Raw genomic sequence first — 25,779 nt, forward strand, 5'->3', positions numbered from 1 at the left:
AACTGAGTAACTTCTCACCATGTTCCCGGAATGCTCATAAAAATGAGGGGTGGAGTAATCATTTCACAGTGATACCTATATCAAATCATTACGCTGCATACCTTAAATTGTTATATGTCACTTGTATTTAAATAAAACTGGGAAAAGATGGCGGTGGAATGATAGGTTGACTGACCCTGTTTCGATGTCAATATCAGAGAATGACAGTCTTGAACGACCACTCCTGATTCTGAGTCTTAGAACATGCTCCTTAAAGGGCTCATTGCTCCGGGCATCTCTAAAGCTTCGGATTGGAGCACAGGGAAAAATCCCGTCTTTGCTGATGGAAGCAGGGTTGCCAAGGAATCTAATACAGCGTTAATATGTATGTAGCACCTGAGGAGTTAGTAACTGGGATCATTTTATGTCTGGATGAGGTTGCCTGAGAAGCAGCAGTGCTACTATTTAATACCAAACACGACAATGGAAAAGAAGTATATGTAGGGGCTCCGGGGTGGCTCAGTCCCTTAAGCATCTTTGGTTCAGGTCATGATCCCGGAGTCCTGGGATCGAGCCCCATGTTGGGCTTCCTGCTCGCAGAGAGTCTGCTTCTCCCTCTCCTCCCTGCTCGTTTTCTCTCTCGCTATCTCTCTCCCTCTCAAATAAATAAATAAAATCGTAAAAAAAAAAAAGAAGTATATGTAAGGGGTAGAGTAGATATGCATTATTCAATTATTTCTCATCAGACAAGTATAACTTTGTTTCAATAGTATCTAATAACGGTGAACCGATATACTTTATTGCTTTTTGTGTATTGGGAAAAGACATGACCACTCAGAGTCAAAAGAACCCAAAGTCCTAGCCCTGTCACTTATTGTCAGTATGACCTTGAATAAGATACTTAAATTCTGTGGGACTCGGTCTCCTCATCTTTACAGTGGAGGCAATAATATCTACCTCACAAACACAGTGCCTTGTGTAGCTGGAACTCGATAAACATCCATTCTTTCTATTAAATTTTAAAATGTTTTGGGAAGTCCTATTAAAAATTGGAACAAAAAGTCAGATTTTGCTTCCATGAGGCCAAAATCATTACCAAATTATTGAGTTCATACATCACATGGTAAAAGAACTTAGAAAGATTAAAAAAAAAGGTGGGGGAGTAAATGTTCTGGTTCTAGAGCTACAAAATGTCAATGAAAATAAAGAAACAATTCTACAATTTTAAAGAAAAATTCAGTAAAGGAGCAAGACAATGCAGTGGGAAATAAGAAAGGACTTTGGAATTAGAAACAACTAAGGTCATATCCTAATTCTGCCACTTAGTTGTGTGACCTTAGGCAAGAGTCTTAATGCCGTTAAGACTTTTTTTCTTTACGGACAAGAAAAGGATAATATCACATTTCATGGAAATCTAATATTCTGCCTATTGTCAGACTCATCATTCTCCCACATATGAGTAGGAAAAGAAAACACTGCCAATTAGACACAATGCTTTTCTATGATGCAGAATTTTTATTTCATACTTATTTAAAAAGCTCATTTAAATATATTCAGATTTTATTCATATATAACCCTGAAAAAGAAAAACTTAGGAAAATACACTATTTAATGTCTTTCTCAAATTTTACATAGTGAGACCTTTCTTTTTTTAAATATTTTATTTATTTGAGACAGAGAAAGTGAGAGAGAGAGAGCACGAGAGTGGGTGAGGGGTAGAGGGAGAAGCAGACTCCCCGTTGAGCAGGGAGTCCAATGTGGGTCTCGATCCCATGACCCTGAGATCATGACCTGTGCCGAAGGCAGATGCTTCACCGACTGAGCCACCCAGGTGTCCCGAGACCTTTCTGAATCACTTTTGAGTCAGAGTCATCCATGTCCCCGTTTTTTCGACACAATATTGGTCTCTATGCCATCAAGAGCATTGGTCATGCTTCTTTTTTAGAAGACATCTCTACTGTTGTTCCTAGGATTTTCTTCCAAGTCATGCTTCACTGCTGTCCCTTTCATGCCACCAGGAGTAAAACCCCAGTTTGCTCACAAGCAGGCAATGGTGTCATACGTGCTGTCTTTCTCACAGTAACTATAAGATACCGTAAGATGCATCCTGACTCCAAGGATGAAAATGTGAAAAATGAACATTTTAGAATTGTGAGATTTGCATAAGTCTTAATCCCCATAGGACTTTGTGAGCATTAATAACAAAATACATGAAAAGGATTAATAAGGATAATAACATAAATAGATGGTAGATATTCTATTCCAGGGAAGTGAGAAAATGCACACTCTCTGGTCTGTGACACCTCAGCCATGTTCCTGGGACGCTCAGAAATACTGAATTTGATTATTCAAAACCTTAGGGATTATACTGTCTTATTTGAGGATTGGCATTTTGCACACGATGGACTTTGCAAGTCTGAAGCAAATATTGCCAAAATAAATGTTCATTCCAGTCTCTTATTCCCTCCCTCCTAAAACAAAACAACAAAAATCCTTGTGGTCTCACAAAGGCGTGGCGAAGTCACCAGCATATGCCCTCTTTCTTCTCACTGCTCTCCCACCGCCCTCCTCTCTGGGGCCCCGCTCATCCTCTACCACAGCCATGGGACCTGCAGATCCATTTCGAGTTTCCACTGAGAAACCCCCTGCAGGCAAATGGCAGGGAGTGTATCAGTAAAAATATCTACACTCTTTCAAGGGTATATGAAAAGCAACCATTAGAATTACTTGGGATTTTTGAAGGCAAGAGCCAACAGCACCGTGAAAACACTGTTTGGGCTTTATTATTTGACTCAGTTCTTCCATGAGAGGCCCAAAGATCAAGTTAATCTAAAAAAGGAAGAAAAGGGGGGCAACTGGGTGGTTCAGTTGGTTAAGCAGTCGACTCTTGATTTTGGCTCAAGTCATGATCTCAGGGTCCTGGGATTGAGCCCCTTTTCAGGCTCTGAGCTCAGTCGGGGAGTCTGTTGGTGATTCTCTCTCTCCCTTTCCCTCTGTGCCTCCCCCTACTTGCGTGCTCTCTCGCTCTCTCTAAAATAAATGAATAAATCTAAAAAAATAAATAAATGAAAGGAAGAAAAGGGAAACAAATCCCTCTGGACTTTTCTCCAGAGGATTAAAGCAACCCTGCCAAGCTGAGCCTCTCTTATACCCTAGGTGCTCGGGAAAGCACACGCTCTCTGGTAAGCTCTATCATTTGTCCTAACTGTTCAGGAAGGTCCCACGATAAAGCTGGGCCAGGGCAAATTACCCAAGCCAAGAACCTGTTTGCAATACAAATGTTAAGAGAAAGGCAGCAAAGGGTAGAGGGGCAGGAAGTAGGTGGAACAGAGAATGACCAGGGCAGGACAACAGCAAACAGGACAAAGCTTTTCAATCCAGCTCAACGGCCAACTTGGACTGAATAATTCTGTTTCAGAAGAAGTCCTGTGTATTGTAGGCTGTTAATGGCATCACTGGTTTCCATCCACTAGTTGCCAGTAGCACCCCCTCCCATGCCCTAACCCCCGCTTGTGAGTCTTGACTGTCAAAAATGTCTCCAGACATGTCAATGTCCCCGGGGGAGCAAAATTGCCCCTGGTTAAGAACCACTTACATAGGGTAATATGAACAAATCAAAGTTCATGTATCATTGTGAGATATCAAGAGCATAAAAGGAGTCTGAGTTTGGAAGATTAACTCAAACAGGAATAATTCTCAGGGACAGTGATTACTTGTTTCAGCCTTCAGCCCTGGGCTCAATGGTTGTTCTTTCTCTCTCTCTCTAACATTGAACATGAAACTTTGGCCTGCAGGGAGCAGCCGTCTAAAACAGAAGTCTTTGAATTCTCTGCTTGAGCTCTTTCCTATAGCATCAAAGAGAGGTGTCAGTCCAGTTCTCCTAGTCGCTGGAAAGGAGCTACCGAAAAGCATGGAGGACCCCTTCCTTCTGACCTCAGCAAATGTGCATTCACCGGTGTGAAAGGGCACACTGAAGAAGAGCTAAGTTTAACAGTCGTGGTATTTGAAGTTGCCTGTATTTCCGGAGTATTACTAGCTTCTCCTGAATATTCATTTTGAAAATTCAGTAATTATGAAAATTATAAAAGCACCTTTTTTTTTTCTTTACACTGTTGTGAGGTGATGAACAGAACTTTCCAAATCTGTACTTTAGGGAAGTGAAATTTGAATGCCAGAAAACTTGGTGGTGGTTACAAACCCTAGTGTGAGTATTACCTTACAATGCCTGTTAAAACTGCAGATTCCTTATATACATCAACGGAATACTAGTCTGCCTTTAATAAGAAGGAAATTCTGACATATGCTACAACATGAAGGAATCTTGCAGGCTTGCTAAGTGAAATAAGCTAGTCACAAAAGGGCAAGTACTCTATTATGCCACTTATATGAGGCACCTAGAGTAGTCAAATTCATAGAAACAGAAGTAAAATGGTGGTTGTAGGGGCTGGGGTTGGGGGAAAACGGGGAGTCACTGTTAATGAGTATCGAGTTCAAGTTTTGCAAAATGAAAGGGGTTCTGGAAATAGAAGGTGGTGATGGCCGCACAACAATGTGATTGTGCTTGATGCCACTGAACCGCACACTTAAAAATGGTTATGATTGTCAATTCCGTGTGTATTTAACCACAATTAAAAATTAAAAATACTACATAAAAAATGCAGACTGCATGTCACCACCACTGATTCTGATTCTATGGGTCTGAATGGGCCCCCAAATTGCATTTTTAACAAACAACCCCGCTGATTCTGATCTTCAGATAACCCTTTGAGAAACACTGGTTTATAAAAGAGATAGAATACATGGACGTACTGAGACCAGTGAGAAATGTATGATTTGCCAGAAATGCCAGAACGTAACTTTCTTCAATGAAGACAGGATTTAAAAAATTGGTTCATGGGATGGGGCACCTGGGTGGCGCAGTCGTTGAGCGTCTGCCTTTCGGCTCAGGGCGTGATCCTAGCGTTCTGGGATCGAGCCCCACATCAGGCTCCCCTGCTGGGAGCCTGCTTCTTCCTCTCCCACTCCTCGTGCTTGTGTTCCCTCTCTCGCTGGCTGTCTCTCTCTGTCAAATAAATATATAAATAAAATCTTAAAAAAAAACTGGTTCATGGGGAAGAGCTCTGGGAAATAATAGGACAGTCCCAGGGCTACAGAAATATCCCTAGATTTGATCTAAGAGAAGGCGATTGGCAGACACATGGCACCTTGTCTGATGTGACTGTGGGTGGAGGCATGAAAATTAGTGAAGGGGAAGGATTGTTCACATGCATAAATCACCGTGTGAGGAAAGTGGATAATTGCTTGGCATTTAGGTAATTATGCATGCAAATTAGAAGAGCATATATAGGAGCCAAACAAAACAGAGAGAATTGTTAGTACATTCTGAAGCCACCATGCCAGTCACGCCATCATTTCCAGCTGCCCAGATGTAAGTACCAACAATGACATGGTTTCCATTTGTTTGATTCTCTGATCGTCATGTATTGAAGCAAGAATGTTTTGTTTGAAGGGCATTTTATACATTGAATGAGGAAAAATTAGGATGGAGTCTTTTTCAGTTGGCTTCCTATTCTCCCCACACTAAAAACTGCACAACATGAAATAAATACAGGCCTAAGCCAGTTTTAAAGATAATTCTCATTCCCAATGTTAATACTGAGTAGAGATTTTAGAATTTCTTTTTTCTATCTCTCTGTTCTTCCAGCTCGTCTGGGCATGTGAGAGAGAAGCAGATGATAAAGGGCAGAAACAGAAATAAGTTTCTTCCTCCCCTTTTCTAAAATCCTATGTTGGGTAGTGATATTTTCATTGGTAATGTTTTATATTTGTGCTATATTACCTTATGGTCTGGAACAGCTTCTGTTCCTTCTCAGATTCATATTTCAAAGCCTTTCTGGGGAAGAGCCTACTGTATGTTTAGACTTCCTAATCTCTCCTATTTCTCTTGAACGCCACTTTGATGACTCAGGTGGCTAATGAAAAGCCCATCATATAAGATCGTCATAGTCTGCGAGGGTGAAGGGAAATGCTCTCAATGGTTTACAGATTTTAAAAAATCAATTAGTGGTATGGAAAAATGGAACCTGGGGCAGAATGTATGAGTTAAATAAAATAAAAATAATTAAGATATGGTTCCTGTATACCATCTAGCTAGGGGAGAGAGATATATGTAAACAAAAAGTACCAGGAAGAGTTAATTCCAGGTGCTGTGCTAAAGGTCTGTATGGGTCGAGTGAGGCTCGAGGGAGGGTTGTCATCAGGCTGGGGTGAGTCACACGGGGAGAGCTTGGGAAAGTCTTTAATGCAAAGTGAGTCTTTAGTATGAAACTCCTGTCTTTCAACAGCTTAACACAGAGAAGTTTACAATCTCTTTAGAGAATCCAAAATAAAAATATATTTAAAAATAGGGAATAATTTGGATTTAAGTTGCGTAAGACTGATGAATAGGCCGAAAAGGATTTGGAAGAGAAGGGCAGGTGGGTAGGAGTGAGAACAAAGGGCTTTCTGGAGGAAGTGAAGGGAGCCCAGCCTCAGGACCAGTGGGATGTAGATAGGACCGTGGAGCTGATGGAGAAGCAGGAGGCAGGAGACGAGTCAGAGCAAGGATGGGAGCACTAAGAAACCAGCTAATAGGAGTAGGTTTGGAGGGATAGCAGGGTCAGATCAAGACGGGGTTTGGGAGGCAGGCAGTTCGAGGATCGATACAGAAGATAGTGTCAATATCTCACAGTATCCTGATCAGGGAAAGTCATACGCCGAAAGCAGTATTTCAGGAAAACAAGTCTAGTTTCGGTTTCCAAAAATGGACTAAAAGGAGCTTAAGGTGGAGGTTAGGAGGCCAGTGCAGGGGCCCTGCAGTTCTCCCGGAGGCAGGTGCTCAGACCTGAGACGTGGCAGCCGCTCAGGATTGGGGGTGGGGAAGGGACTGACAGTCCCCGCCTCTGATGGTCAGTCGCTACATTTGTGTTTGTCTTCCTACTGTTTAGAATGGTTCATCATCGTGTATGTCCACTATACGGGGGTCATGGCAAGCAGCTTTATCTATTGAGATCCATTAGAGAAGCTAGGTAGCTGTGCAAAAGACACAGAATTAGGAATGAGGAATGCGTATCTCATGAGCCAGGACCTCTCAATCCAGCTCACTCTGATACAGGATTTCTCGACCTCGGCATTGTTGACATTTTAGACCGGGTAATTCTTTGTGGGGAGCTGGCCTAAACCTGGTAGGATTTTCAATAGCATCTCTGGCCCCTACAGTAGATGCCAGTTACTAGCACTCCTCCCCCCCCCCAGTTGTGACAATAAAAAACATCTCCAGGCCAAATGTCCCTGGGGGTACCCAAACCGCCCTTGATTGAGAACCACTACACTGATACAGCACGCAGTTTAATATTTACAGGAATAACATTTTCTTCCATGCTCTACCTAGGCAGATATTTTCCATTACCTTCTCTGGAAAATCGGTTTAGGGCAGATCAGACACGGAGTCTTTGCAGGAGGAGAAGAACCCAAGCAGCAGTTACAATTTCATGATCAATTCATTTTAGAAAGGACAGCTAACGGGGCGCCTGGGTGGCTCAATTGGTAGAGCGTCCAACTCTTGATTTTGGCTCAGGTCATGAACTCAGGGTTTTGGGATGGAGCCCAGGTCGGGTTCCAAGCTCAGCAGGGAGTCTGCTTGAGATTCTTTCCCTTCGCCCTCCCCCCTTCTCTAATAAATAAATCTTTTTTTTCTTTTTTTTTTTAAGATTTTATTTATTCATTTGACAGAGAGAGAAAGGGAACACAAGCAGGGGGAGTGGGAGAGGAAGAATCAGGCTCCCAGAGGAAGAGCCTGACGCGGGGCTCGATCCCAGAACGCCAGGATCACACCCTGAGCAGCAGGCAGACGCTTAACGACTGAGCCACCCAGGCGCCCCACTAATAAATAAATCTTAAAAAAAAAAAAAAAAAGAGGGACGCCCGAGTGGCCCAGTTGGTTGAGTGTCTGCCTTGGACTCAGGTCATGATCCCAGGGTCCTGGGATCGAGTCCCATGTAGGGCTCCCTGCTTAGGCTGATTCAGGGCTAGATCCCAGGACGCCAGGATTGTCAGGATCAGCAGGGAGCCTGCCTCTCCCTCTCTTCTGCTGTTGTTCCCCCTGCTTGTGCTCTCTCTTTGTCAAATCTTTAAAAAAAAAAAAAAGAAAGAGAGAGAGAGAGAAAAGAAAGAAAGAAAGAAAGAAAAGGAAAGAAAGAAAAGAAAGAAAGAAAGAAAGAAAGAAAGAAAGAAAGAAAGAAAGAAAGAAAGAGAAAAGGATGGCTATGATTCATGATCAGTGAAAGGTCTCCACCTTGAAGTGCCCTTTTAGGGTGCTCCACCATCACACCCGGGTTCCACCTGACACCTTGGGGATGATAGTTTGATACTATTGTCTCAGAAACATTTTTCTATCTCCTGAAACTCCATCCTAATCCCTGTGATTTTGCTCTTGGAAATGTCCTTCTTGGCTGCTGACCTCTCGTTTATTCCCATTCTCTTCTAAGTCAGTCCCATCCAACTCAGCCTTATTTCTCTAACTTATTTACTCAATGACTTATGAAATCTTTATTAACTTTACCAAAAATTTCTTTTTTTCAAGTTTTTTTTTTAATTCCATGTAGTTAACTTATAGTGTAATATTAGTTTCAGAGGTAGAATTTAGGGATTCATCAGTTCCATTTAACACCCGGTGCTCATCATGCAAGTACCCTCCTTAATGTCCACCACCCACGTAACCCATTCCCCCGTCTATCTGCCCTCCAGCAACCCTCAGTTTGTTCTCTGTAGTTAAGTGTCTGTTTTCTGGTTTGCCTCCCTTTCTTCCGCCACCACCCTCCATACTCATCTGTTTCATTTCTTAAATTCCACATATGAGTGAAATCATAAAGTATTTGTCTTACTCTGAAGGACTTATTTTCCCATAGCATTATACCCTCTAGCTCCATCTATGTCATTGTAAATGACAAGATTTCATTCTTTACCCAGATTTTTTCTTTTTTAAGATTTTGTTTATTTGGGAGAGAAAGAGCATGAGTGGGATCATGACCTGAGCTGAAGGCAGATGCTTAACTGACTGAGCCACCCAGGCCACCCTACCCAGATTTTCTATACTGTTACAGACTTTTGCTGTACCGACTGTTCCTTCTCCCTTTAACCAAAGACTAATTTTGTCCTCATGACCCACATTTTCTCCTTGACCAAAGATGGTGGCCATTTCTTGAGCTGCCTTCTTCCCATTGACCCTGGGGTCAGGACCCTCAGGTACTGGCATTCTCCTTGGCCTCCACATCCACCTCCAGACCATTTTTCTGGCTGCCTTTGATCAGTATCTTCTTCTTTAAAAGTCATCTTCTGGACCTTCCTTTTGCCATCCCATCTTCTCATCTTTAAACCAGGACACTTACATGTAAAAAAGGGACTGGGGTCCAGACCTCCTCATTAGGAAAATCTCTCTAAGTTCTAATTGTAATAATAATATACATAAAATAAATACAGAAAATACCAGAAGATTGGGTAGAGTAATAAGGAAAGAATTAATTGAAAGTAAAACAGGTTCTCTTTCATCAATAAAAACATTCAGCCCTTCCCCCAATTACCACCTACCTCCAAAAATTACTCTAAAATAGATCGATTGCCATCCAAACATCTTCTTTTCTGTCCTGGACCACTAGATATATCTCAACTGTGTATTTACTTAGGGATACTAGCCTTGTTGTGCCTTCCAGTATCATTCCAGAATGCCAGTCATCTTTTCCCTTTAATCTCTGAAATCTGCACCTGCTACTTCTAGAAACAGACTTCCTTGTTTCTGGGTCAATCTGTAAGGAAGTCTTGGTCCTGAGGGTTACTAGGTGATATTAGGAAGTGTTCTCTCCACCCACAGGTGAAGGTATTTGTTTCAGCATTCAGAATCATGCGGAACCAACAGGCTGTAAGTCAGAACAGAGTGGCTGTGCCTTGTGAGAGTTCACAGCTCCTTTGACTTAATGTTGTCCTGTTGGACTAAACCTCAGCTTCATGGTTTGAGAAGACTGAGTTAATAGCAACATTATGTTTGATATACTGAGTTTATATTTGGAATATACCCTAGACTACTAGGGTGAAGATGGGAAGGTTTATAATTTAGTCAACATTGACAATTTTTTTAAAAAAATGACACATAATTTTTTTATGAGGTGAAATTCATATAACAGAACATTAACTATTTTAAAGTGAACAATTCGGTAGCATTGAGTACACGCAGTGTTGTTGAACTACCACCTCTGTCTAGTTCCAAAATATTTTCCCACCCAAAAAAGAAACCATGCCCATTAAAATATGGCTTTCAAACCAACCTGGGAAATGATATATGATTGGTACAGTGTTTGCAGTAGGCACTGGATTTCTGTGTTCTTTTCTCATCCTACTGGGATCTCACGATCCACCTTATGTTAAAGACAGTTTCAGTGAAGTGGGAGTCCAAGGATGACAGTAAGTTATGGGAAAGAAAAGGTGTCTAGCCCAGGAAATCTGCCTTTCTGGAAAATCGCTGGATAATAGAGTTCTCTATAGAATACACTCTTCAAAAAAAGGTGTAGGATGTGGTGGGAAATAACTGCTTAAAATGACCATGCTAGGAATTTGGAGGAAATGAAAGTTAAAAGAGAAACTAGAATAGAGAGGTAAAGAACAGTGCCTGGCACAATACATAATACAAATTTTGTTGAATGAATGAATGAATGAATAAAAACAACCTTCAGTGAATTAATGAAATAACCCAGAATGAACTTGCAGATGCGTGCATTGGAAATGGGTACAGGATACGAGGAGTAGTATTATAAGTGAGTGATTTGAGCATATTAAGCACATTAAGTGGTTACCATGTCACAGCAGTTAGACCAGCCTTTAAAAAAATAGGAAAGAGATGTAAAGAATCCATCATTTCGTAGTGAAATATTTACACTTCCAGTGAAAGCTTTTGCTATTTATCATTTTTAAAAATTTGAAATTACAGGGAACTCGTTATACTGAGGGGAAGCACTATTGAGAAAAGAATACTGGTTGAATTCTAGACTGAAAGTTTTTTAAAAGGCCCCAGAAGTGGAAGGGCATCTGTCATTATATAGATTGTTGTTTACAAGCTTGGATTGCTCCCCGTGTGATCATAAATTTACATGACCATTTCTTAGTCAGTCTTGGGATGCTCTTCTAGTTCACACTTTATATGTTAAGTACATTTTCTTTCCAATGACTGTTGGTTGAAGTATGTTCTTCATTGTTTTAAATCGTCTATTTTAGTAAACCCCTTGACTAGAATGTCTAATAAGATACAGGTCATCATGGGATTATTGGTATTATAGTGTTAATTAAAGCACTGGCATATTTTCATCCACACAATAATTAGTTTAATAGGATTTAGCAAGACCTAGAAGTTACTCCATATCAAGACAGTATTGATTTCTGCTCAGTTATACTTAAGTTAGACTTTCTAACTTAGGGGCAACAAGCAAATATGACATATTTTTACCCTCAGGAAGACTATTCTGTTAATTGCAGGAAGTCACTCTGTGACAGACAATTCTTTCCCATCTTCAGGCTTTGCTAGAGGACTTAGCATGTTTCTGAATGCAGAGCAATGACTTTCTGTGTTCTTTCAAATGCTCATATTTGGAAGCTTATGAATCATTATCCTGTGTGAAGTCACTTGATAACATTGTACTTGTCATCCAACATGGTACTTAACAGTCGTCTTAGCATGTTTGAGCTGCTGTAACAAAATACCGTAGACTAGGTGGCCTAGAAACAGTAGAAATTTATTTCTCACAGTTCTATAGGCTGGATGGTCCAGGATCAAGGTTTCAGCAATTCAGTGTCTCGTCAGAAACACTTCCCAGTTTGCAGACAGCTATCTTCTCGCTGTGTCCTCGCAAGGTGGAAGGGCCTAGGGAGCTCCCTGGGGTCTCTTTCCCAGAGCACTAATCCCATTCGTAAGGGCTCAACCCTCATGGCTTAATCATCTCCCAAAGGCCCCATTTCCCAATACCGTCACATCGAGGACTAGGTTTCAGCACACAAATTTTGTGGGAACACAAACATTCGGTTTGTAGCAACAATAAACCTCTGGCCATGCAAAACTGCAGATATAACCAAGGAAAATAGTCAGTAGCCATGGCAAAGGTAATGGCTCAAGTCCTGAAATTCGGGTGGTTTAAGCACTATTTGAAGTATGCCCCCAAAATTAGAACAAATGACTAAGAGAAGCAGTGAAGAACCAAAAAGTACTTAGAATACACCCAAATTAAAGTTACGGAGATTAAGTTAGGGAAGACTCGATTAGTTAGATCTGCACAAATTCTTCCAGTCAGACACCAGCTTGGTCCTGGAAATGAATTTAGAAATAAGAAATGAAATTATCAATTTCCATTTAATGGAAATTTGCCTGCTGAAATCACAATACAAGTTTTGAAGAATTACTGTCTTGGTACTGTGCTAGTCACGTGAAACAGATAACAATTTTATCTAGTTTAAAACATTTTTTAATCAAAAAAAAAATTCCAAATATATTAACAAACTCTTTAACATGCACAGATTTTTTTAAATTAATGTTTAGATTTTAATTCCAGTGTAGTTAATATACAGTGTGATATTAGTTTCAGGTGCATAATACAGTATCAACAATTCTATACATCACCCAGTGCTCATCATGATAAATGTTCTCTTCATCCCCATCACCTATTTCACCCATCCCCCACCCACTCCCCTCTGGTGACCATCAGTCTGTTCTCTATAGTTAAGAGTCCGTTTCTTAGTTTGTCTCTCTCTCTCATTTTTTCTTTTGCTCATTTGCTTTGTTTTTTAAATTCTACATATGAGTTAAATCATATATTATTTGGCTTTTGCTGACTTATTTCACCTCACATAATACTCTCTAGCTCCATCCATGTCATTGCAAATGGCAAGATTTCATTCCTTTTTATGGCTGAGTAATGTTCGAATATCTTCTTTATCCGTTCACCTATCGATGGACCCTTGGATGCTTCCATACTTTGGCTATTGTAAATAATGCTGCTATAAACACAAAGGTACATGTATCCCTTTGAATTAGTGTTTTTGTATTTTGGGGGTAAATACCCAGTAGTGCAATTACTGGATCATAAGGTAGTTCTATTTTTAACTAGCTGCAGCAGTTTGCATTCCCACCAACAGTGCATGAATGTTCCCCTTTCTCAACATCCTCACTGACACTTGTTGTTTCTTGTGTTTTTTATTTCAGCCGTTCTGACAGGTGTGAGGTGATACTTCATTGTGGTTTTGATTTGCATTTCCCTGATAGTGAATGATGTTGAGCGTCTTTTCATGTGTCCGTTGGCCATCTAGATGTCTTCTTTGGAAAAATGTTCATGTCTTCTACTCATTTTTTAGTTTTTGGATGTTGGGTTGTCAAAGTTCTTTATATATCTTGGATACTAACCCTTTATTGGATATGTACTTTGCAAATATCTTCTCCCATTCAGTAGGTTGTCTTTTAGTTTTATTGGTTGTTTCCTCTGCTGTGCAGAAGCTTTTATTTTGGTGTTGTCCCAATAGTTATTTTTGCTTTTGTTTCCCTTGCCTCAGGAGACATATCTAGAAGGAAGTTGCTACAACCAATGTCAGAGAAATTATTGCCTGTGTTCTCTTCTAGGACTTATATGGTTTCAAATCTCACATTTAGGTCCTTAATCCATTTTGAGATTGTCTTTTTGTGTATGGTGTAAGAAAGTAGTCCAGTGTCATTCTTTTGCATGTTGCTCTCCAGTTTTCCCAACACCATTTGTTGAAGAGACTGTCTTTTTCCATTGGATATTCATTCCTCCTTTGTCAAAGATTAATTGACCATATAATTGTGGGTTTATTTGTGGGTTTTCTATTCTGTTCCATAAAATGCACAGATTTTGAAAAAGCTTCCAGTGTAGTCTGAGTCACCATTTGATTCAATATAAGTGGTATATTAATTAACGATAATGGTCCACTTAATTAGAGGTTGCAAAGAGGCTGTTATGCACCAGTGGATAGGGAAAGGAAAATGTAGTTTTCGATCTCATTCATTTCATTCTTTTTTTTTTTTTTAAGATTTTCTTTATTTATTTGAGAGACAGAGAGAGATGGGAGAGAGGGAACACAAGCAGGGGGAGTGTGAAAGGGAGAAATAAGCTTCCCGCTGAGTAGGGAGCCCCACACAGGGCTTGATCCCAAGACCCTGACATCATGATCTGAGCCTGAGCTGAAGGCAGACACTTAACAACTGAGCCACCCAGGCGCCCCTCACTCAATTTATTCTGATGGACATTGCTTTGAAGCTTGGAAGACACCAAGATCAGTCTTCTGTATTAGAATTTTTCCTCACTCTTCCTATCCCACTTTTCCCCACCTCTCCATGCAGTATCACAGGAGACATATAGGAAGGAGTGTCTCTTCTCACCTCCTCTTTTTTCCCACATTCCTCAGATAGCAATTTCCTGTTCAATGAGTAAAATCAAGGTCGATGGATCAGTACTATGGAAGCAAACAAATAAAAGCCATTGATTTTGAAGAAGTGAGTCACTGAGCATTTTTTAAAATCTACTGAGAGGAATGCCTGGGTGGTGCAGGTGGTTGAGCACCCAATTCTTGATTTTGGCTCAGGTTGTGGTCTCAAAGTCATGGGATTGAGCCCCGCGTTTGGCTCCCCACTCAGCACAGAGTCTGCTTGGGTTTCTCTCTCCCTCTCCCTTTGTCCCTCTGCCCTGCCCATTCCCCTCCCACCTCTCTCTCAGATACATAAATCTTAAATCAAATCAAATCAAATCAAATCAAATCTACTGGGAGTTGGGATAGCATGCTTTCCCCTGAGGTTGGCAGTAGTTATCAAAGTGTCTATCTCATCATCATTGTGAGTGCTCTCACTTACCCTGATTCCTTTACTGGTGAGAAGATCCCCCAACAACAAATGAAAAAGATTTCTTTTCCAGATGTCCCTTGATGTGTACTTAGAAATTGTTATTGGAAGGGCATCTTCTTTTGAAAGGAAAAGCAACCATAGTGGAGGTAGCAGAATTGTTGTGAGAATTTCCAAACAATGAGTACTGTAAACTCCTCCAACTGGTTACTGAGGTATTACAAGAAACATTAATCATCTTTTTTCTGTAAAACACTTTAAAGTTCTCGAAGAATCTTCAAAATTATTTTTTGATCCCACTAGATTGTGAAATCATCTTCTACAGAGGACTTTCAGTAACAATATTAAAAGCCTTTATCAAAATGTTCACTGTGATTACAGTTGAGGAATAAATATGCATATATGTATGTGTGTGTATACAGTTGTGATTATAACTCTATCTTCACACACACACACACACACACACACACACACATGCACGGGCAAGAACTTTAGGATGACATTCAAACATGAAAAAATACCCCTTTAAGTAGGATGACAGGATTGTAAATATATTTTTTCTCTCATCATGTTTTATTTCCAATTTAAAACTATTTTAATCCTTATGTCTCAAATGATTTGAGGTGAGTTCTGTCCACAAGTAAGATTTCCTCCATCTTGGAAGCAGAGAGAGAAGAGATAATATCTGGAAATTTCTTCTTATGCCACAAGCTGGCCAGGTGTGAGGAGGAAATAGCAGAATCCAACCTGGCTGGGGAGGACGCTCTCTGTCCCTGTTCTCTGTCTCTGTATCTGCCTCTCCCTGTCTCTGTCTCCCACATTATTTCATTAGAGCTTACTATGGGCTAAGCACTTTACATACATTATCACATTTAATTCCACAACCTTATGAGGTGGGTACAACTATTACTCTCACTTCACAGATAAGGAAGTGTGACATAACCGCCCAAGGTCACACAACTAGTAAATTGTGTAAACAGAGCTTGAACTAAGGACTCCTGACTCCCAGCCCGTGTTCTTTGAATAAGATCTAAAGTCCCTTGCCTTGGCCTAACTTGCTTATATTATCAGGCCAGCGTTCCCTCCCCTCTCTACACTCCCATTTACCATGACGTCCAGAGACATCAACCCAGAGTGTCAATCTCTTTTCCACCTCAGCATCTTTGCACTTGGCCTCTTCTTGGAAAGCCCTTCGCCTGGCTCTTACCAAGGTTGGATTCAAGATACCCTTCAGATCTCCAATTACATGTCAGTGTTCAGGGTGGCCCTCTTGACTGCCCCATGGAAGGTAGTCCCCTTCTCCCCAAAGTCCCCTTCTCCGTCATATCACTCTTAATTTTTTTCATAGCACTTATCATACTTGTAAATCTTCTGTTTATTGACTTATATGCTGTCTCTTCCCTCAGGAATGCAAACTCCATGAGGACTGAGACCTTGTTTGTCATTGTACCTCTGTGTTTCCAGCATCTGGAACACACAGCAGGCTGAGCAAATACGAAGTGCCCTTAGCCACAGAGCCACATTGCCTGGGGCAGGGAATTCATGGGATTATTTCTTGTGTGGAGGTGAGCTATGTTCAAAACATTTTATAAAAAGCTAGATAAGTCTATGTTTTACCCAAATTTTATTCAAATTTAAGCCCCTCTGAGGACATATGTGTATTTATTTTCCCAGTTCTTCACCTGTCTGGCTTCTGAGACTTCCGGTTTCAGCTCACACGGCACCTCACCAAAGCCTTTGCTGGAGCTATGACCCCCTCCACCCTTCCCGACCACCACTCCGTTATTTTGGTTCACTTATCACACCCTAAATTCATGTTGATTTGTTTCTTATTTTTTCCCTCTACGCATTGGAAGGTAGTGATCTTGAAGGCAGACACTTTATCCTAACACCGTATATGTAATATCTAAAACATTTCCAAACACATGCTAGACAGTCCATAACTATCTACAGAATGAATCAGTACACTGACCACTTATATGTATTCTCTTTTCAGTTCTAGTAGTTTTTAGATGGATTTCCTTGGGATTTTTGTAAGGAGATGGTCAACATCTATGGTCAGGTTTTTTTTTCTTTTCTAAGTGTTACACTCATTACTTTCTCTTTCTTTATTGTACCAACTAGAACTACCAGAACAATGTTATATAATGCAGGAAATAGCAGGTATGTTTGATTTGTTTCCACTTAATTGACTTACCATGAATTATGATATTGGTATTGCCAGGCACAGACATTCTTTCCTACAACAAGGAAATATGTTTCTAATCCTAAAAAATTAGGGCTTAAAATTTAACTTACTTTAATTTGGTTCTATCCAAAGGTTGTCTCGAATTTCATCAAAGAGATTTAATGACGTTATATTCTTTTTTGAAAATATGTTAATATTTAAACCTTCTCACATTTCTGGAATAAACTCTACCTAGTCATTTTTAATGCATTCTATCTTTGGTATACTGGCATTTTTCTTTGGATTTTTTCCTACATCTATAGTCACAAGGGGAAGTGTACTGTTTTGGGGTTTGTGTGTGTATTTATTGACCTAGCTTCTTCAGGTGTGGCTGTCAGGATAGCAGTAGATTTGAATACTGCCTTGGGAAATGTTTTACCTCTTGAGTTTTGGAGTACAGTCTAGGGTGTTTGTATAAGTCTCAAAGTCCCCTCCTTGCCTCCTTCATCCTTCAGGTAGAATAGGAACCCTGATTGCCCTTTACAGCGGAGGATGCAGGGGTGAGGCAAAATTGAAACTTCTTGATACATTTATTATGTTCGTCTTTGTCATGTAGTCCTTTCTCTATCTGTGTCATCTCCCCCCCGTATTATAAACTTTCTAAGACAAGGAGAATCCTCTTTACAGTATCCGAGGCCCTCCTACAGGAGGCACCAGTACGTGGTAGTTGAAATACGTTCACTGCTACACCAGGAACAGGATAAAAGCCTATCAGTGCCCACATGAAGAAGTCCCATATGTATGTGGAAGAAATGAACACATTAATGAGTAGAAAAAAATGGACATCCTATAGAAACCACACTCCTAATCCACCATCATTAACACAGAAACTATTTTCAAAGAAGTTCTGCGTGTTGTACAGCATTGGTTCCTGCCTCAGAGAAATAACAAACAGCCACCCACGGAAAGTTACTATTTGAATGGCGACCTGCACAGACATGTCTTAAATAACAATGATCAAAGTGAGGAGAGGACCCAGAGGCCAAGACGTAAATAGTCATTTTTGACATTATGTTTTTGTTACAGATACAAAATCTTTATGGGGTTAATTTCCCATGAAAGGAGACGATACATGTGGAAGTACACTTTATTTATTTATTTATTTTTAAATCTCCTGTAGTGTGCCAATGGACTGTTCCTACTTGGTGGCACATTCATTCTACAGAACCTTTTTTTTTTTTTTTAAGATTTTATTTAATTTTTTGACAGAGATAGAGACAGCCAGCGAGAGAGGGAACACAAGCAGCGGGAGTGGGAGAGGAAGAAGCAGGCTCATAATGGAGGAGCCTGATGTGGGGCTCGATCCCACAACGCCGGGATCACGCCCTGAGCCGAAGGCAGACGCTTAACCGCTGTGCCACCCAGGCGCCCCTGGAAGTACACTTTAAATGTTAGCAGTGCTCACCACGGCATAAGGAGCGACCAAATTAAGGCTATGGGGCAAATTGATCTGACAAAGTTATGTTTTGTGCAGAAAGTTAAGACGAAACAAACACGTTTTCTGCCAAAGGCTTGATGCTGAAGGAGGAGTTTCAAACACCTCCATTCCGTAGTGTCTGTACTTTCTGATTAAGTTCTTCTTTCCAGTTTATCTCTTAACTCAGGTGAAAGACCCTGAGGGCAAAGCATACCCTCCTGGCATATCCCCCTCTGGAGCAGAGAGGACTGCCCTGACCCAGCAAGACCTCACACGACTGACTCCAAAACCATGACCTACCTGACCTTGACGGCCCACCTGCATGTACGCACTGATCTTTCTTCCACATTTTTCTTATCTAAACCCAGAACTATTTGCAGTACTTTGGAGACAGGCTTTGAGATCCTAGTGCACCGTCTTCCCAGTGTTGGCCTCACCAAAATAAGTCCCTTTTTTGTTTCACCACCACTCATTTCTCTGTCTTTGGAATTTGTCAGTGGTGAGTGGCCAAAATCTGGTCTGTTCGGGACCTCTGGAGAAAGGCACTCCTGCACCTCAGTGCCCCGGCTACAACACTTTTTAAAAATTATTTATATGAATACATTTAGAAACTTCCATCCTATCTCAGAATACTACTTTCTAGGAAAGCTATTTCTGTGGTTTCAGAGGATTACTTTTTGCTTTAGTCAGAGGATTAGGTGTTTGAAAGTGGCACTTGAATTACGTCTCCGGAATTATTAAGAAGTTTATCAAATCTTAGAGAAAACGACAAACAGGTGATTTTCATCATTCCTTGTCCCCGGGGCTGTCTTCTCCTAAGATACCATAAACCATCTTGTGGTTTTTAAAAGCTTTCGGTTTTTTATCCTGAAGCTCGATAATGACTTTTAGAGAAGGATGGGTTGGGGGCGTCTGCGGGATGGGAGGCTTGGCAAAGAACTCGTTTCCAGGGAGACACTAAATGTAGCCCTGGGCCTGGTCAGGCCACAGTTGCATGTGCATCGAGTTCAGCCCTTCTGGGTCTTTTAATTGGGTAACTCTTGGGCCAGATCTAAAGCTCCCACTGGAATTCTACTTCCCATGTGCTCTTCACTGAGAAGGAGGATTCGTGGTGGATCTCATTCCTTTTCACTCCTTCCACTGGTCCAGCTGGAGTTCTGAAAGCAAACAGCAACGGCAAAAGCAAATACGACGTTGGCGCCAACCCTTAAGATCTGGCCTCATTAAGGTGCCGGAATACGTAAGATTGTTACTGTAACAAGTTTGATAGGCGGTGGAGGGAGAAGGGGGAGGGAGGAGACGAGGAAGGCCCGCCCCTCTGGAATGGGATTGGTTCCCTCTCTCGGGGGGAGTCGTTCGTTTTGCATCTCGGTTGGATAGGTTGACAGAAACATGTCATTAAGGTGTTGTCGAAATGAGCCCTGTAGGTGTGGGCCGTTCCCTAAGTTTGTGGTTTTAGATTTTCAACGGGGCGGACTTCTTATTGGCTAGGGGATCAAGTTCCTGAAACTGGTCTATACCTTGAAAAATGTCTTCGTAACAGGAGGCGCCAAGGAGCTTAAGCGTAATTCACACGCAGTAGAGAACATGACGAAAGTTCCTCAGGGGTTTGATTTCAGTTTCCTAAATGACGAAGAAGTCAGGAAGATCCTTCAGGTGCTGGAAAGAAATGAGGAGCTACAGAGGGCAGAGAAGGACAGGATCAGGTACAGAACAAATTCCTTTCTCTTCTCCAGGGGCCTGGCTCCCGCAGGAGCCCCCCGCGCGCGCAGAGGGAGGCGCGGAGTCTTGGCGGCGCACCTGTCGGGTCCTCTGGCGGCGGAGCCTCGGCGGGGAGCGCGCCGCCCCGCGGGGGAAAGCTGAGCTCGGTTGCGCTCTTACGGACTGTGGGATGCCTGGCTGGTGCTCTGCCCACGCGCGGCATCCCGGACGGGCTAGCCTTGCGTGTCTCTGGCTCCGCAGGGTGGGAAGCGACCCTGCCCTCGCCGGGTCTTTCGAGCGGGTTCTTCGGAGCGTTTCTCTCCGAATGAGTCTCGCCGAGCTGCCGCGCCCCGGGCGGGGACACGTGGGCGGCGATCGGCCGCAGGGGTCCGGTCTGCGTCGGGGCAGCGCTACTACGCCGTGCAGCGCTCAGGTACCCTCCGGGCGGTCGCGGGCCGTGGGCCGGGTGGTCGCGAGCCGTGGGCCGGGTGGGCGGGTGAAATGGGGCGGGGGCGCTGCGTGGGGCGGAATCCTGGCCCGTGCGCACCCACGTGCTTCTTGCACAGGTGCTCCAGGCGGTCCGCCCTCGCCTAACACACTCTCCCGCGGCCCCAGGGACACCTCTCTCCACCCCACGCTGATCGTCAGCGGCGCCCGGGAGAGGCATCTCACTGGCGGCGAAGTGGTCCCACCCAAAAGGCCACAGTTCCAGGAACTTGCCATATTGTGTGGCGCGAACCGGTCTCAGACTGGGACTCATAGAGTGGGTAGAACGGGTGGATCTCCTTGCGTGTGGTGCTGCTGGGGAGAAGTTGCTGTGAAATTTCACCCATGACCTTACTATGTAGTGTTACAGGTGGGGAGAATTAGATACCAGAGAATGCTATCGACAGGTAATTGCCTGGGATGTAAATTAACCATTTTTTCTCCTGGGAGAAGTGTGGGAAAGGTCCTGGAATGAATACAAGCACTTGCTCACCAATTCCAGAATAGACCCATTCAAGGCCTTCTCCAGTAGATTGTGGAAGGGAACTCGGGGCATCACTCTCAGACCAAAAAGTACGTCTTTGAATGGAATTTAGAAAGCCATTTTGTTTGCGAGCAACTTTTTGGTGAAGTCGGTTCTAGGTTTCCACCTCCTTCCAAAGATTCCACTGGCCACCCTCCCCCCCAAAAAACCCTCCAAAGATACTTTTCACGTAGGAGAACCCTAGTTGGGCTTTGTAGAAGCAGTTAGAATACCCTGAGCCCAGAGCCCTGTCTTCACTCCTCTGTCGCAGATACAGCTCTTGTGGGGAGAAACGACTGTTTGAAGGGTGAGAATGTGTGTTTCACACCATCATACTCTCTGCTTTTAGAAAAATCGGCTCCGTCATTTCCTCACTGTGTGAGCACAGTATGTCCACACCCCCACACATCCACGTGTGTGTACCCACACGTATGCACGTGCCCCACACACAGACACACCCAGCCTTGGGAAGGAGAACTTTAGAATCATATGTAGTTTGTTTTCAACACATTTTCCAAAAGGACTAAGAAACTGGTGGCTTTCAGTGTGTGTCCTTGGAGGCGTTTGTTGTCTCTAGAGAGGATGGGGTTTCTTAAGTGATTCAGTATGTATACTTGGGGAAATTGAGGGGAGAATTAGGAAATAACAGGAGAAAGCTTCACTTAGGATGTTATTATCGGTGTGGCTTCTCATGAACTGTGGTCCTAGAAATAGTATGAGTATTTTGTTTAACTTTCATTCAACGGAATTTTGACTTTTTACATCTGACCTGCTGCTTGCTGTGTTGTGTTTCCTCAGTAGCAGCTCATGGTGCCCAGGACAGCTGCCTTTAGGGGGACCTGGAATTACACATAGGTGGCAAGGCCATTGGGATGGGCCTCAGAAGGAAGGCTGAAACACCCTTCCTGATTTCATGGCACTTGTAACTGGGGCATCAACAGAAAAAGGCATAATGCTAAGACAAAATCAATACTGCTATTAAACTGTTAAAAATAATTACCATAATAATTTCAAAAATGTCACCATTAAAATAGAAAAATAATTTAAGGACAGCGGACACTTGGGCCAAATGCTTAAGGCAATTATTTCTAGTACTTTCTTTCCCCCTGGTTAATTCCTGAATCCCACCGTAGATACCCATCACTGGATAGCCGTCTGGGTGGCGTTGTTCTGCTCAGTACCAGCTCACGTGCATGGGTTTCAGTAGCAGATACTGGCATGAAGAGAAGGCCTGAGATAACATGTCAACTTGGCTGCCTCTGCTCATTTTCGTGATATGTATGATCATATTTTCCAAATCAAAAGTCAGGACACGTGCATGATCATACAAGAGTATTATTTAGGAGACAGTACAACAGGCCTACGTGAGAGACTGGGAGTGCTTTTGGCTGTGCAGGTTTCCCCCGTTATCCGAAAATAAACCATTTCCTATGAGAGTTTCATAAGCCCACATGGCATAAAGGAGAGGGGCAATTACCATGAATTTCTGCGGAAAAATTTGAGCATTCCCAGACACCAAAAATAATCTCCCTTAGGCTTTTCTGAAACCTTAGGACACATCTTGATAAATGATGCACAAAATAAACCAAGATAAAGCACAGATGTTCACAAACACAGTTTAAAACGACCGCGGCTTCGGGGCGCCTGAGTGGTTCAGTCGGTGGAGCGTCGGACCTTGATTTCGGCTGAGGTCCTGATCTCAGGGTTGTGCGATAGAGCCCCGTGTAGGGCTCGGCCCTCAGCATGGAGTCTGCTTGAGATTCTCTCTCCCTCTGCCCCCCGCCCCGTGCCCACTCTCTCTCAATAAATAGATAAAATCTTTTTAAAAAGTTAAAAAAAAATAAACCATTAAAAAAAAAGAAGAAGAAGCCACTGCGGTTTGGTGCTGAGATGCTGACTGTGGCTCCTCGGGGAAGGAGCTCGGCAGTGCCACTCTTGCTGCTTGGGCTGGGGGCTGCCTCCCTGCAAAACATGTGTAAACTCTATTTTTGCCTTTTACCTCTTTTCATAAAAGCAAAAATCCTCTTCGGATTCCATTTGGTTGGCAAAAACAGGAACTAATGTAGGTCTTTCATAAAAGTCAAGTGGCCTAACGCAAACTTTGGAAAACAGGGTGGGGAGGGGGAGTACTTGTAATGAGAAACAGTCTTAAGATATCTTGGCTAGGGCATTCAGGGACCAAATGGAGAAGTATGGAAAGTTTGCTGGTTGGGGGACAACCGAGGAGTTGAGTTACGACTATGATAGTCTTGAAGTGTCTACAAGACAACTAAGAACTGTCCTATAGTTAGAAAGCTAGAACTACAGTGTCATACAGGGCTGGAGATGCCCAGAGATGGATGTGGGAATAGTTGAGTTCACCATGAAAGAGTTAACAGCTCTGCCCGTAGAAATGCTCCGGATCTTCCCACATCAGAACCAGACCTCTCTGGCTCCAGCTTACTGGGAAAGTATTTGCATTTAATATTATTATGTTCCTGATATATAAAGAGCTTATTCAAATATTGAAGAAAAACACCAAGATTCAAACTGATAAACAAGCAAAAGATAGAAATAAGGTGTTCATGCTAGAAGATATTCCAACAGTAAAAAAACATTATGGGAAAATATTCACCCTCACAGTAATAAAGAAATGAAAATTGAAGTATTTAAAAATAACAGAAAAAAAACTGTTGGTGAGGAATGGTGTGAAATGGATAGATTCAGCATACTGTTAGTGGTATGCAATCCTTTTGGTGAACAATATGGCAGTACCTATAAACATATGCCTTACCCTTGATCCAGTCTCCAATTCTTGGGAATTTCTCAGTAGTAGGAGTCTGAGGTAGGAGCAGATGGCCACACCAGCATTTATTAAGTGCTGCCTTTTTATGTAATAATAGTGATTACTGTGATAATGACAGCTAACTTTTATCGATCCCCTACTGTATACTTGGCACTGTACTAAACATGTTATATGTATTTAAATAATTGTCCCAATAACCTCATTACGTACGCACTTGAATTTACATTTCACAGAGAAGGAAACAGCTTAACAAAGGTTGAGTATCTTGTCCAAGTGAAGCAAGAGAGCCAGAATTTAAATCCAGATTTATCTCAAGATGATTTTATCCATCGGCCTTGAATAATCCTCACCACCGTCCCTTGGGGTAAGTAGTATTGCTGGCTTTGTCCAGAAGGAAAACTGAAGTGTCTCAAGGTAAAGGAACTTTCCCAAGGTCACACAAATCCTAAGTGACAGAGCTAGAATTTAAACCCAAATCTATCTGGCTCTAAAACCTATATTCTTTCCACTGTACTGTATTTTTCCCTGAGGAAAAACAAGACGTATACCAACAGATATTCACTGCAGTATTACAAAATAGCAAAATAGTGGGAAAATAATAGCAGAATAGTGAGAAGTTTCAAATCTAAATAGCCAATAAAAGCGCAGTCATTATAATGGACAATTATGGAAATAATTCTATCTTATCCAGTGTGATATTTAAATTTTACATTTTCTGACTACCTTGTTGTCAAGGTCGTATAGACACCTCAAGCTTACCATGAATACAATAGTGGGAAAATGCACGGGAAGCATTATTCTGTGAAAAAGCAAAACACAAAATACCACCTGTGTGTTACTGCAGTTTCTTGAAAATAGGCAAAATAGGCAAAAAAAATAGGCAAAAATCTATGCTGCTTGTTTTGGTGAATCTCTGGGGCCTGACGCAGCTCCCCACACATGGTGAACGGTCAGTGAAAGTTTGCTGGAGGGTTGGGACTTGCCTCTTGTCTCCCCTGGAGCCTAACACTGCCAGGATGGGGAAGGGACACATGGTAGGCTGGGCAGGAATGCTGGGCACAGGCTACTTCCCGAGGCTCTAGGAAGGCAGATGAGGGCAAGGGTGTTGGATTTTCTGGCTTAGCAACAGAGACACCACGGACCGGCAAGAGGCCTCCAGAGAAAACTTAATGGGGGAGTTCATGGCCTACACGGGCCAGAGTCAGAGACTTCGCAGTTCTAGCTTCTCTCCCCACTTGTCATTCTCTGCGTGTTTCCCCAGCGACCCTCTGCCCAGCCGGATGGGATTCCTCCCTCCTCTGAACCCTGTAATGCAGGACAGTCTGTGTTACATTGATCTGGTTCTGTCCTGTGAGTCTGGAATCTGTCCAACAGAAATACTTTGAGAGCCAGTTCAAGAGGTAGAAATTACCACTGAAATCTGATCTGACAGTTCCACTTCTTGTGAAAAGGGTTTTTCCTGGGGGTATTGACTTGGGAATGACTTCTCAGACCTTCCACAGGCTGTGGTTCTAGCCTCAGTGAGAAAAAACGGCTGAGAGTTTGAGTCACAGTTTATGGGCAGGTGGAAATTTTCCCCATACTTCTGTCCCACCTTGGAGGAAATTGTGTGTGTGTGTGTGTGTGTGTGTGTGTGTACATGTACGTGTATATACACAAATACACGTAATATATATGTATATATACATACATATTTAATATATAAAATCTGAAAAGCATCTTACTTTGTCACAAGTCTTTGAAA

The 25,779-nt window shown here is 42.3% G+C and overlaps 1 protein-coding gene across 1 annotated transcript in view; it reads left to right on the forward strand.

The window, feature by feature from the left end:
• Positions 1-20,055: 20,055 nt before the first annotated feature.
• The window catches only part of EXPH5 (exophilin 5), a 67,566-nt gene continuing 61,842 nt past the window's right edge, over positions 20,056-25,779 (forward strand). Inside the window, exon 1 of the mRNA XM_008690112.2 lies at positions 20,056-20,246. Within this exon, the coding sequence (XP_008688334.2) occupies positions 20,128-20,246 (119 nt within the window). The 5' untranslated portion in view covers positions 20,056-20,127. The remainder of the gene's footprint in view (positions 20,247-25,779) is intronic.

Source organism: Ursus maritimus, unplaced genomic scaffold (genome assembly GCF_017311325.1).
Source record: "Ursus maritimus isolate PB19 unplaced genomic scaffold, ASM1731132v1 scaffold_16, whole genome shotgun sequence".
In the NCBI taxonomy this organism is placed as follows: Eukaryota; Metazoa; Chordata; class Mammalia; order Carnivora; family Ursidae; genus Ursus; species Ursus maritimus.